Here is a 14,860-nt window from a genome sequence, read left to right as displayed (position 1 = left end):
TCTACTTCCTGAGCCACAGCTGCCCACATATGTGCACATTACATAAAGCCATCAGAAATAACTATATGTGCAATATGCAGAAGAGGGAACATCACATGGCAAACTTTACAAAAGTTAGGGTTTCACATTCTAAATGGTTAAAGTATGCAAGCAGCTCTGCACTGAGTGCAAGTTGTATGTTTTTATTGTGTGATGTGGTTATACTCAATAAATCCCTTGAAAAGTACAGAAAATATTTCACCCATTTTCTTTTTATATATATATATATATATATATATATATATATATATATATATATATATATATTTATTTATTTATTTTTTTCTCCATTTAATAAAGAAACAATGAACAAAACAACTGGGACCTTTGGTTTGCAGTAAATCTTACAAGACAAACAAGATAGAAGTTTTTTTTATGTTATTAAATATTCATCTAGTGCTCTGGTGAGGAGGAGCAGTGTGTCACTGATGTTCTTTAAAATTTTGGGGGGGAAACAGGAAAGGTTACAAGCAAAAGAGCAACATTTCCACAAAACGTGTCATATGGATCCATCCCTCATTGGTTCAAGTCATGTTGTTGAATTTGCCAATAATAGGAGTGTTAAATATCAACAGGCTCATGCTGTGACCTTGAGCGGTGACAGTTTCTGATCCTGCTAACAGGCGTGTGCTCCATCTAATTTCCTTGATCAGGACAGCAGACCTGTGGTTGCTCCCTCTGTGAGCATCAGATTAAATAAAACAGCCTTTGAAATTACTGTTCAACTTTCAAACTACTACCTGAATTTGCGTTTGTACTGTTTCTTAAAAAAAAAAGAAAAAAGTGTGCAGCTAACCTATCTGATGCTAAAAATAACAATTACAGTTTTAATTTTGTAATACAAATCCCTGTGTAAGAAAAAAAAAGACATAAGTGCTGATTATTTCTTTGTGCATCTAACAGTCTTTGGTATCACTCATATACAGGAAGCACAGATGGACCCCTGACACACCCTCATGTAAAGTGAACAACTGGCATAGAAAGCTACTGTGAGGAATTACCTGTAATTCAACAAATTAATATTATTGTACCAATTCAGATTTAAAATTCAGGTTTTGGCATACTTGGGCAAAAAAAAACAAACAAAAAAAAAAACAACAACCACAGAACACCAGATAAAGAAAACTGAAGGTTAATCACAATTAAATCTTTGTCACAGCTGAATTAAATGAGCTAGTGGCTCCCTCTGCTGTTAAAAATGTAACAGCACACAACTTCAAACAACATTACCAAAGAAAAATGGAAAGAAAAGATAAATGAAAGTAGTCAGTAGCTTTTGTCTCTTCTTTGAGAATAATAATAATATCAGACTCATTGTTACCGTCTTCCCACCAAAGACTTCGCCAATATTTCCCCAAAATTTCACAGCTAATCACCACTGGCTTCTTGTCACATGTTCAAGTCCAAGGATTTTTAACAGCAGTAACATTATGAAGACTCAGTAACAACAACAGAATATAGCATTACCCACAGCTGTATTTATACCAGTGCACGGGATCTGCAGACCTGAGGCCTGTATTATTAAGCTAGTTTTCCACACCGGGGATGTCTTTTCATTATCTGGGTTCACTAAACCCGACCTCTGTAATCAGGCTTAGCAGTCACACAAACGTTGTTATCCACGGATTCCCAGTCTAGCTGTGAGCGGATTTTGGAACATAAGACCAATCACCAACGTGGACAGGAAGCAGAGCGGCATATTTTACAATCATAATACCAGACAATTAAAGAGAGGTTAAACATAATACAGGCTAAACTGTTAATGCAGTAGGGAGTGTGTGTAATAAGAAAAGTGCCATGTTTAGTTATGGTATAAAAAGTCCACTCTTGGCCATTTCCTGCATGTCACTACCACTCTGTCTCCCAGCTTTCCTTTCTAGTCTGCACCGTCCCTGGAAAATGTGACTCCTGGATTGAAACCGTTGGCAGCGACCCCGTTCTCACCACCAGCAATGATCTTCCAAGTTCAAATGGTTTGTTGACATCGTCGGAAAGGGACTCTTACAGCATGATCTGAAAGTAGCCAGGCTGGAAGCTGTGTGAACATGCTTGACATTATAATCTTTAAAGGAAAAAAAAATGATCTCTGGTAAGGTTCTGAGTCTGTTCGCTGAACTCTGAACTCCCTCATATGTTTCTGTCTTTAACCTTTATGTGCTCCCAAGAGCAAAGCCTGGGGAGCAGCTGAAAGACTAGCATGACATATTTATGTCTCATAACACAATCACGTGATAAACTGCACAATTGTACTCTCTTTGCATAATGATGGGGAAGTAAGTGACAGGCCTACTAAATTATACAGATTGCATTTCCTTCCAGGCTTTAGTTGAAGCAGCTTCTTGCTTGCTTTTAGCCTGGATTACATTTTTACATTCTTGTTTTGGGTTGCATTGTGGTCTGCTCTTGATAAATGTGTGGTTCTAAACCTGTTTGCGACACAGTTGGTTTACTCCAACAAGGGGTCGTCGTCATCATCATCATAGTCGACCTGCAGCCTCCGGAAAGGCCGAGGCCCTGATTGGCGGCGAGTGCTCAGAGACCTGAACAAAACTGAGGAGGAGAAAAAAGAAAACAAATCACAGCTTGTTCATCTAATGGAAAGGCTGAGAAAATGTTGGGGGGTTCCACAGGGTTCAAATCTGGGTCCCCTTTTTTCCCCCCCACATCAACACAATACAACAAGAAGACACGTTATTCTTACTCACCAGTGATTGTAGTGAGTACCAGCAGGACACCCACCACCAGGCCGATAACCAGGGGAAGATCTACGCAGGCCTCAGCGGCCAACAGGCACCGAGCCTGGGTCAGGGTGCCATTGTTGGGCTGCGCACGCACTGACAGCAGGCGGCACATGAGTGCATAAACATCCACAGTTTCTAAGCTGTTCAGCTGATAACCCTGACGGAAGCCAGGCCCAGTCGCTGCCAGGAAAGGATGCATGCTGGGAAGAGCATTGTCATAGCCATGATCGCCCACTAAAAGTAAACAGGAGTAACAGGAGGATTACCAGGCATTAATATTGTAGGCAGTTAATTCATTGTGCTTTGGCTTTTGTCTTTTAGTCTTAACATGTCAAAAACTCAACATTATTAAAAAAATAAATTAAAATAAAAAAAGCACGTACATCTCGGCAACTTGTTCCCCTTCTTCACTATGGTCCAGCCTTCGTCAGCAATCAGTATGATTGGCTGGATGCGCACATTGTTCTGGTAGTGCAGCCTATCAGGAATGGACTTCTTCAAGTATGCCGTCATGTGGGGGTGGCACTTACTTAGCGCATTGAAGACAGCATCAGCTTGATCACCTGGGCAGCAGACACATGGAAAATTGCAACTGGGAGCTCAATGCACAGAATAACAGAGACAAGTTTCATTATGTAATATGAGATGAGCTTAGCACAGTTACTTTGATTTGGGAAGAGCGCCGCCACAGGTGTGAGGTCCACCAGTGTGTAGTTGTCTTCAGGGAGGCACTCGTCCAGCCGTATGAGGCGATCGGCTGAGCACTGGGCCATCCCGTGGTCGCTCGTTATCACCACGTTGATGCGACCCCAGAGGCCGGTCCGATTTAGCTCAGATATCAGCAGGCCGATGTTGTCGTCAACCTAATTGCACACAAGCAGACACAAATGTCTGCATCAAGTAAAAAAAAAAAAAAAAAAAAAGACTTGCACCACTGGAACTAGTCTTTCATTTTAGTGGAGAGACAGTATATCAGAATATTGGTCTGGAGCTCCAGGCAAGATGTGGTGAGGATGATCAAGAGAAAGGTCTCGGATCAGTCCAAAACTACATGGGAGGAGCTTGTTAATGATAACGCACCAGCCTGCATTTGATTGAAATCTTGTTGTGCCTCTGCTCAGAGAAGCCACATGTACAGCTCCGTCTGAAGTTTACCAGTGAACATTTCACTGATTTAGAGAAGGACTGGGAGAAAGCTGTGGTTAGACAAAACCAAAATCAAGCTCTTTGGCATCGACTCAATCCGCCGTGTTTAGAGTAAGAGAAATGTGACCCAATGAATACCAGCCCTACAGTAAAGCGCGGAAATGGAAACATTATGGATTGGGTCTGTTTTTCTGCTGAGAGTGCAGGATGGCTTCACTGCATGTAGGGGCCAATGAATGGGGCCATAAAAAGTGCATGAGTACCTCCTTCCCTCAGCCAGAACACAAAGGATAGGTCATGGATGGGTCTTCCAGCATGACAATGACCCAAAACATTACACCAAGGCCACAAAGGAGTGGCTAAAGAACCACATTAGGGTCATGGAGTGGCCTAGCTGGTCTCCAGACCTCAGTCGTGCTGCCACTTATAAACTTAAAACTAAAGCTTTAAGTTTATAAGTGGCAGCCAAGAAACCTAAAAGATTTAGAGAGTTTTTGGAAATAATGTGTGTACTCCTAATGTGTGTCCAAACATGGTGACCAACTACAAGAAACGTCTTACAGCTGTGCTTGCTAACAAGGGTTTCTCCTCCAATAATATCACATTTTTCTGCTTGGTAGCCAATTATTTCACTCATCAGTTTATAACTTTTATGTATTAGGTTTCAGGATTTTTGGCTGATATTTTGTCTTTCTGCATTAAAATGAAACGACCACAAAAATTACAGACTCTTCATTTGTTTTTAAGTGAGCAAACTTACAAATTCAACAGAGGACCCAGTAATTATTTCCTCCACTGTACATGCAGGTTTGCTGTAGCAGTATGACAACCTAGTAAGCTTGTTTGAGCATTTGAATATAACCAAATGACTGTACCTCCTTCAGCGCTTTGCCCATGGCGGTGGTGTTGTCAGGGCCGAACGTGTGACCTGATTCGTCCGGCTCCTCCCAGTAGAGAGCTGCAAACTTCACTCGTTGTTCCTGGTGGGATTATAAAAATCATAAACAATGTCAAACCTTCCAGCTTTTCCAAATTAGACCATCTCCACAAAGCGCCACAAATAGGAACGTAGAGACATGATATTTCTACCGTTGCATTTCCTAACAGCCAGTTTGTCACATTCCCCAGTCGTTCCTGGAATGTTACATGGCGGTTGTAGGGAAAGAAGTGTGTAGGTGTGCGGTTCCTGATGGTCACGTCGGAGCCGGGCCACATCATGGCTGCAGTGCTGTAGCCGGAGTCCAGCGCGGTGATCCAGAGGGGCTCCGCCCCATTCCACCACAGCGGGTCGGTGTCGTTGCTAACGCTGAAGTGCTTCTTGCTGATGGGATCATACATTCTACTGGCCAGGATACCATGAGACTCTGCATAAAGCCCTGTAACCTGCAGAGGTAACAATAATAAAAACAATAATATTATACTGTCTATGTGATTTTGTTCTATTATCTAGCTTTAAGAGACTTGATTACTCAAGCATGAAAAGCAGCTTCCAAAATGTTAAAAGGTGAATGCAATGATGAAAGTTTTGGGAACCCAGTTAACTGAATTTTGATTTGATTTGAATGTCTGCACCATCAGAATGCAAAGAGCTTGTTCCTAGAAGTGGATCTTGATGCATTGCTTGGAAGTCTTTAGCAATAGGACAAGTGGTATAAACCAAGAACAAATCATATGCAAAGAATGATGTGCAGCCAAGCAACAAAACTGCACTGAAAATACAGTCCCCAGTTTAATTTAGCACTAGGTTTTTATACAGCTCCTTACCTGGATATGAAAGCAGTGTTATGCTTACTTCACAGTGCAATAAAAACATTTTTGTCCAAAAAAATAAATGAATGATCATGACAAATAGCCATCATCACAGTACTGATCAAAAACAATCGTGTAGCACTAATATCACACTTTGAAATTGATTTTTTTTTTTATATTTCCTTTTAAATCTGACGGACAGTAACAAACTTCAATGACAATATCACATTTACAAGGCTTTTACGGGAAAATTGAAAATCTTGTGTGATTTAAAAAAAATAAATATATAAAAGACCCAGTGAAACATTTTGCAGCTAATGACATTAATTAATAATTAGAATAATTATTAAAAAAAGACCCAACTCTTAAACCTGCGTTCTTGCTGTTGGCCACCTGGGGGCAACCCATATGGTAGAATAATAGCCCTCTTAATTGTGTTCTTTATTTGTAATCAGAAAGGCAGATTAAAAGGAGTTTACTCATCAGCTAATGACTTGTCAATCACAGGTGTTCAGCATCTCCCAACTCAAGTCACTATGTCCATCTTTTATATACAGTCTATGGTTCTGACCAAGTCAATGTTTTGGTGTAACTTTTCACTCTAGAGATACTCCAGCTCAACAAAAGCTCTGGGCCCTATTTCAGGAAGCCGGTTTAGTGCAAACTCTGAGTAAGTATACCCTGAGTTAACGAAAACTCTGGGTTTTCGGTTTCACAAAGCGAGTTTAGATTAATTCTGAGCGAGTTACTATGACGACACACTCCGTGAAGCTAACCTGCCCCCTAGCAGGTTTACTTCAACTAACCCTAACTTTCTCCGCCTCTTTGTCGGAAACCTGACTGTAGGAAGTGTCAGACATGGCGTGCCACTTCCTTGAAGAGCCAGTAGATGTTGAGGCCCAAATTCTCCGCAGAGCTCTCCGCCGGGAGAGAGTGATTAGAGCGCGTTCGGACATTTTATCATTTCCTGATGATTTCCTGTGTGAACGTTACCGTTTTTCAGCACAATCTATAATTTATTTGAATAACATCCTCAGGCCTAATATTGCTCATGTGACACATCGCGGACATGCTCTCAGTTCTGTACATATTATTTGTATTGCACTTCGGTTTTTTGCAAACGGGAGCTTTCTATATAATATTGGTGACGCTGAGCACGTTTCCAAGGCTACCGTCTGTCGAGCAGTCAGGAATGTTACAGTTGCACTGAAACGTCTCCTGTACTCGTCTGTGGTGTTCCCCGGTCATAGACCCACAAGATTTATCAAAGAGGGATGCCACAAAATTGCAGGTATCAGGATGAACAAAACTTAATTCATGATGTGGTGATACTTGAACTACTACTTAAATTTTACATTTATTCTCACGGTTCCCAGGCGTGATTGGCTGTATAGATGGCACTCACATTCCAATCATTGCTCCTTCAGTAAATGAAGGAGACTATGTGAACAGGAAGTCTTTCCACAGCATTAATGTACAGGTACATAGTTCCCTGTAGCATGTCAAACTAACAAATTATTTCATCATAGTAATGGATGCTAATTTGTGTTCTCTGCACTGTGAAGATCATATGTGATGCTGCCAACATTATCACAAATGTGGAAGCCAACTGCTCAGCCTCTGTGAGTGGTGGTGGTGGAGGACCCCCACCTGTTTTTCAGGCCTCCGCTTTTTTTCTGTTGGCTATAACGGGCCACATTTGAGCATACAGAGTAAGCAAATATGTACTTGTAATGTGCTCAGATAATTTCAATAAGTGCTTACAGAGGGGAAATTAATGTAGCCTCTAACTGCAATCGATTTACATCGGACAAACAGACCAAGCACTATGGCTCATAATACAATTACACCTTACCTGTTTGGACTATATTTTTATATTTCATTTTTACTTGCTGCCAGGAACGTTTGGGGCCTGTTGGGTTGCACCTGCGCTCACATCACATCACAAAATAAAATGTATGAAATAAAAAATAAAATAAAATATAATAAAATAACGTGTTAAATGGGTGGAAATCCCTAGATCAATGTTTAAATTAACACTCACGCATTGACTCTGTCGGCTATGTTTTGCCATGCATGCTCCCTTTCTTTTGCAGCTGAGGCTGTGTTACTTTTTTTCCGCAAAATTTGCATGTTATCGCCCACCCCCGTGACATCACGCTCCAAAGCCCTATACTGCCATCAGAATTTCGGCCTCAAGCGCTGTAAAATACATTGACCGCGCCTTCTTTCCCTCCGTCTCCATGGTGACTCGCTTAATCTGTGCTCCACTAATCAGGGCTTTATGCATCCCCGTGCGCGCGCTTAACTTGGGGTTAAAGCAACTCCACGTTGATTGAACTAATTGTTATCAGCCTTTCTGAAACCGAATATTCCGAGTTGGACAGTTCGGGGTTACTCAACCCTGAGTATCGTTTTTCACTCTGAGTTTTCTAAACCGGCTTCCTGAAATAGGGCCCTGTTCTTTCTTTTTAATGCATGCTTACAGACTAAATAAACAGGAGGAAACGACTAGTGAATCTGATGAAAGATGAAAGCAGTGAGGCTTTTGGTTTTTTTCTTGGAAATCCTGAGTGCTGTCGCCTCTGGGTTAAACGGTAGCGAAAGAAAGGCTGTGGGTTTTGAGGCAACGTGTTTTTCAGAGAAGAACCTGCTTATTTCTTGCATCAAATTCAAAGGAAGGAAATGTTTTCAGACCAGAATTAGACACAGCTATCAGACAGATCATCTTCCAAACACACACGCACACAAACAAAAGCAGGCTTACCAGACTGTAATGGTTTGGAAACGTCTTGGTGATGAAGACATTAGTGAGCTGCTCCACCAGGACCCCCTGGCTGTACAGGAGCTTCAGGTTCGGCATGGGGAACCTCTTCAGGTAGTCAGCTCGAAACCCATCAAATGACACCAGCAGCAGCGGCGGCGGTTCCTGCTGGGTGGTGGTATTTTCTGTGGCCCAAACGCCAACACCACAAAGGAAAGCCAGCACCAATTGAAACAACATCCTGAAAATGTGTCAGACAAAAAACAGAAACCTGAAATACTCGAACCAAGCTGAGAGGGGTTTTAATTTCACATTGCTAAGCTAAAGGTTACAGTGTGCCAGCCTGAAAATCCCACCTGCAGGAAATTAATCTGCTTTCAGGATAAAGATACAAAAAAGGCTAAATAAATGAGATCGGCTTACACCGGGTATGATTTCCCTAGGTGTAAGTCTCACATAGATAAAGAAAATGAATATTCTCAAAATACCAGAATCATTCTTTGGCCCTTCACTTTTACTTTATAGGAAGTGAAACTTATAGTTGTTGGCTTTGCAGTCAAAGAAAGCCGGAAAACTCCAACCAGCTACAAATACCAGTCGCCAGAAACCGTAAGAATCTTTTAACACGCTGTGACCACGGTCTAAACCAGCTTTAAGCTGGAAGGTTTGTTCTTCCTGCAAGTTTGCACGCGGATAAACAGGATGTGTTTTGTGCAAACAAAGTCAATAAGTGGCTCAAGTGACATAAGAGTATGTCACAGTGGTGGAAGAACTGGCTTGAACAGAGGCTCAGAGTGAGCCAAGTGAGGGGTGAGGATTATTTCTGCATGTATACAGTTACATTGGTGGACGCTCATAATGGACAAGGCCAAATTTTTAATGAATGACGAGTAGAAGTGATCACTGAGAGTCAGAAGCTCAGGTTGTAGCCTGCCATAAGCTCTTCACTTTAGACAGTTTGTTTTGGGGGGTTTGCAACCCAATTTTGGTCTGTATGACATCAATAAGAGCAGATACCACAAATAAGGCCATCTTTCACACCACCCACCTGCTTCATCTGTTTAGGCACAGGTAACCATCAGAACATCGGCCTAAAGAACAGCTCGTTTCAGACAGAAGATAAACTGTCTGAAACAAGCTCAGAATCACACAAACAAGGATTATTTTGAACGGTTACTCATGAGTCTCCTCACTGGGACCAGTTTCTCCGGTGCTTTCTTCCTATTCACAACTTTGCCATTTACGTTCGATTTTATTTCATCAGTGCATGGAGTAGTGCGGCAAAGACAACACAATTAATAAATTTATAAAAATAAAATTATACCTTATTCATTAATTTAACTATTTATTTTAAAGACATTTTGTTTTATTCATACGCTACCTAGTTACATTTCATATACGTGTTGGAGGAAGTACTGAAGTGACACCAAGGACTTCCAGCGAAAAGCCTTGGCTTTCACAGTCTGAGAAATAAACACAACAAGGAAGTCGCCGTTCTTAAAGGGAAAATATCGACACAGCTCTACTTATAACACAGCGAATAAACACTGAAAATCATGCAAAAACTCGTGTTTTCTAGTGGCAGATTGGAAATACAAAAAGTCTTGGGTCACCCGACCAAGAAAATTTTTATTTTCACTTTCCGCAGGGCGCGTGTTAGCAGTTCGTATACCAAGTTAGCTTGCCAATGTCACAGCGTTCCCCCAACAACAGTCCGTTTAAACACGTTACCTGCCCTGGCAGAGCTGACGGATAATTGTGCTCCAAACAGCGCCTCTGAACACCTTTCCCCCTATCTTCGCAGCAACATCACCGGTGGACTTTCACAAAACACACAAACAAACGCTGCTGAGACGCTGTCTAGTTGGCTAATATCAATCTCACTCAGTTCCGGTGAGAAATTCCAAAATAAATCGCGGCTCTAACGGCGATATAAAAAAAATGCAATTCTTTGGCGTCTGGTAGTTTCGTTTGCTATTTTAATGCCAACTTAATTGTTTTTTTATAATTAATAAATGCTATATTTGCACAAATTGGTTTATTCATAGAGCGTTAAAATGTAGTGCTTTAATTTTGAAATAAACCTTTCGCTATTTGCTTTTGTTGTAGCAAACTTGACGTACCGGTCGATTGATGCCATGACCAGGGAAAAATTACACATCTTCTCTTCTTTCGGCTACTACCTATAGGGATCGCTAAAGAGGAACATCTGCTTAGTGGCGTGCAATGCTGCAATTTTTGGTATCGATTCACTTTCAAATATTGCAGATACTAACACAGATACCAATATTTTAAAGGCAGCTTATGATAATATAGATCAATCAAGTGGACCAATATGGCATTGCCATAATTTCGCCACTTAAAAAATAAATCTGTTGGGCATCTTTCCTTCCCTTCTGACAACAGTTCTGATTGCTAAAGTACTGAACGGGACAGGCAAGAAAAATAAATAAATAAAATAAAAATAAAGGATATATGTAGGAAAGAGTGGTGTGTCATGACTTATGAGATGAATCTGAACACATTATATTGACCACTAAATTACTGTGAACTTTATTTTTTTCAGAATAAGTAGGTAACATGGTAAAACAAGTTCATGGTGTTGTCACAATAGAGAATTTCCTGCAGATCAAAAAGAAGAGTGGCCCAAGTTGTATGCAGTTTTTAGTAAATCTGTTAAAAAAAAAACAACTGAGATAATATTTTCCAACATGATGCCCCTCAAGGTAACATTTTAGCCGTGCGTTGGAATTTCCCTTGACATTTCTGATGATGGAAATTCCCTGTTTGGACCGTTAAACCCACAAAGAAAGCCGTGTAGATTTGTATGCACAAATTTGTGCATATCAGAGTGGAAAAAAGTAGGTTGTACACCAGTTTTAGTGAGATGAGAGTTTGAAAGTTAAACCAAAAAAAGTGTAATCTTTCATTTAACAGGTGAAATTATGAGAGTTTATAGGATCCAGTTTACTTTTTTGTCCTGCAGGTTTCACCTAAAATATTATTTGATATTAAATCTAAAACACACTTTTGCTTTAAGCAGCTGGGTAAAAAGTATTTTAAAATAAATAAAATTCAATTTTTTTCCATCACCAATGTGATCCATAAGCTGAAAATTTGGCCTATCTCAGCCCGGTGCGCAATGTGTCCTTAAGAAATTTAAGGAAACTAAGTGGATGAGAAAAGAAGAAGTGGCGGATCTATAAATGTATCTACAGCAAATGATGAGTATCTGACAGTCATATCCTTAAGACCCAACAAATGCATCTGGCCCTAGTTACTCTTCACCGAAGCCACATGAGAAATGTCTTCAGCAGTGTTACTTTAGATTAGTAACTTAGTTACATTACTAGTTACTTCTATCAAAAGTAACTCAGTTACTTCAAGTTACTCGTTACTTTCAGAGTAACTAGTTACTAGGGAAAGTAACTTTGGTTTAACTCAGAATTCTCTTGTTAATGTGTTGCTTCCGTAACTGGATACCCAGCAAGATTGCCAGTCTTCTAGCTTGCTTACTTGCCACAAGTGCACTGTGCCACCTACCAATAGAAAGGAAAAAATAATGTGCACATTTCCACGAGAGAAATCCCACGCCTGATTCTATCCTAGCCATTCTATCCTCGCTTTTTACATCCAACACAAAAACTGCAGTCGTGGTGCTTTCGATTGTACTCAGAACTCGGAAATTCTGCCTTCTGAATAGGAAGATGTAGGTAACACCAGACTGCAGATGAGCTGCTTACAGGGCTGGACAAGGACAAAAAAATCGTCCCAGGCATTTTGACTAGAGACCGGCCGCCATTATAGGAAAAATCATAAAGCCTTTGAATGAAAACAAACACAGTTGTGACAGTGATGTACACTGTTCTGATGGTATATATGTATCAATCTATCAATCGTTTGTTGTAAGACTCAGATAATTATTTTTTTAAAAGCTAGACATTTTAAATGAGAATAAGAAAGTATTTCCTTGTGCCCCCCTTTCCCTTTTAATGCCCTACATGGTCCCCTGGCAACACTTTGCTAGACCCGCCCCTGCACAGTTACCAGCTGTCAGCTACACCGAAAAGGATCCTGGTGTTATTTATCTCTCAGAAACAGTTCATAACTTCCCTTCAACTCATTCATGTCACCTAAAAGGTAAACCTGTTTCTCCATCACAGCTCTGATGATTCAGTAAGGACATCTCCTGGTTTCATCTTCATGTTTCCCTCTCATCACATATTCAAACCGATATCATGACCAGCAGCTTTACAGCTGTGGCTCCAGCAAACATCAGCTGATACTAGAAATTAATATTAAATAAATTCTAACAACAGCTGATCAAGCTTAAAAATTCTGCTGTTGTTTAGCGCGACATCCACTGGTTTCCTCTTTCTGGCGCAAAGTGGGCGATAAACAAACAAGAGAGCCGATCAGCTGATCATCGATCAGTTTCATGATTGAAGTAGATACAGGAGAGGGAGGGGGAGAGAATGAGAGAAGAAGAGGCAGCTGTGCAGCGTAAACACAGAATAACTCCAGCTTTGTGCCTTTTTCATTGTAGCGGAAGTCCGGGACAAACTGTTCCTTTTCACCTAAATACGAAACGCTAATATTTTCTCTGAATACGAGACGATTCCGTTTTTTACAGGACGGTTGGAAACTCTAATAATTAACCTTATGAACAAAATCAAGTTCAACATTAGTAACATAGCACCCACCCAGCTGTATAGAAACTCCGTCGTGCTAGCTAGCACGCAGTACGAAAAAGTCAGCATAACAAAAATAAACTCCACCTAAACTTGGTTCATATCTGACCCAGATGGACTGCAGGTCATAACTTCTTACCTGAAGTTCAGTTCACCTGACACTCTCGGACCAGCGGCCACTTCGGGTCTCTCCTCTTGCCTCCCCTTTTCCTTCATCCACCTGCCGGCCTCCACCACTTGCTAATGTTATTGAATCTGTGGAAGCTCCGCGATAGCCACAACACGAAGTAACGAATAACGAGCCTATCTAAATCCCAGTAACGAGTAACGCGTTCCCGGTTTTGGCATAATAACTAGTTACTGTGCTCGTTACCACAATAATAACGTAGTTACTGTAACGCGTTACTTAATAACGCGTTACTTAATAACGCGTTAGTCCCAACACTGGTCTTCAGTAGAAGGGTGGCTGCCAAGAAGCCATTTTTGGCATCATGGTGATCCACACCATAAAACAGAGTGGAGGCTCTGTTATGGTTACGGGCTCCTTTTTAACCAGCACTGTTGAGGATCTATCGATGGAATTATGAATACAGAAAAGGATCAACAGTGTTGGATCATGTGATACCGCTTGGCTTGACTTTTCGGCATGAAAATGATCCAGAGCAAACTGCCAATATAGTAAAAGCATATCAGGATAGAAAGCATACAATGGGACACTATCGGTCATGGATTGGTCTCCCCGGAGCACAGAACTCAACATTACCTAAGCAGCATGAGATCACCATGACAGAGAACAGAAGAAAAAGCAGACAACATCCTTAAAAGAGCCTTGGAATGTCCTCCAAGAAGCATTTAGAGTTATTCCTAAAGACTACTTAAGGAAATTACATAAACGCTAACAGAGGTCGTGTTGTGTTGCGAAAATACAGTTGGTCCCATGGTTTTAAGGTGGTTTAGGGTTCCTTCGTTGCCTTCCTAGTGTTTTTCCCTTCAGGTGGCCATGAGTGGATTGTCTGCCCAATGTTTGAGCCATCTCAGTTGCCACTCCTCACCAAGGACTAGCTCAAGACACAACTGTCTGTCAGATCGACATGGTAATCAAGATCTCTGGTCTCTCTGTGGAGCCCTGGTCAGTCCATTCCTGTCCCACCATTGCTTCCCAAGAAACATCAAGGAAGAACTTAATCCAGTTAAGACACTCCATCCTCATAATAGCTCTAGCTTCCACTGACCTTTCTCTCCTTTCCTGACAGAATTGCTGCTTGAACCGAGTCCTGAAAAAACCATGGCGTTTGACCGCGGCATCAAGTCTTTGCTCCTTACTAAGAGAGCCTTGTGTTAATACAGTTTTTGAACAGCACTGTGTCACTTGTTGGGTTGTGCTTTAGAGTGTGAAACATTTTTAGCCAACTTTGATTTATGGCAGGCAGTCATACAAAATATTAACTTCTAAGCTCTCTAGAATTCTACAAGCTCTTTCTCTTATATGCTGGATTTCCATGTGTGTCTACACGTTCTTTTAAACCTTGACTTGTGCTTCAGTTGTGACAAAGCTATTATGACAAATTGTCCATGCTGATAACCCAACTGACAAAACATTTCTCTGTGCAATTTTAGTTTATATGTCTTGTTGCGTTCCCTACCTAGCTTTCTCCAAATCATAAAAAATATAATAACCTCAACATTACCGTGGACAATTACAATCTGTCAAAAGAGTTCTGCCGCATCTG

At 40.9% G+C, this 14,860-nt stretch overlaps 1 protein-coding gene across 1 annotated transcript; it reads right to left on the bottom strand.

Annotated features, from left to right (window-relative positions):
* Positions 1-327: 327 nt before the first annotated feature.
* Positions 328-10,316, bottom strand: enpp4 (ectonucleotide pyrophosphatase/phosphodiesterase 4). Its single transcript, XM_085265381.1, has 8 exons — positions 10,171-10,316; positions 8,443-8,680; positions 5,016-5,309; positions 4,802-4,906; positions 3,445-3,643; positions 3,164-3,343; positions 2,745-3,014; positions 328-2,589 (listed from the first exon to the last, which is right to left on the bottom strand). The coding sequence occupies exons 2-8, from the start codon at positions 8,677-8,679 to the stop codon at positions 2,486-2,488; spliced, it is 1,389 nt and encodes a 462-aa protein (XP_085121507.1). The 5' UTR covers position 8,680; positions 10,171-10,316; the 3' UTR covers positions 328-2,485.
* Between the last annotated feature and the right edge of the window lie 4,544 nt (positions 10,317-14,860).

Source organism: Mchenga conophoros, linkage group LG23 (genome assembly GCF_057382185.1).
Source record: "Mchenga conophoros isolate Kocher_MC1m ecotype Shallow Benthic linkage group LG23, M_conophoros_male_GT1.1, whole genome shotgun sequence".
NCBI classification, from domain to species: domain Eukaryota; kingdom Metazoa; phylum Chordata; class Actinopteri; order Cichliformes; family Cichlidae; genus Mchenga; species Mchenga conophoros.
This window is presented reverse-complemented; position numbering and strand designations above follow the sequence as displayed.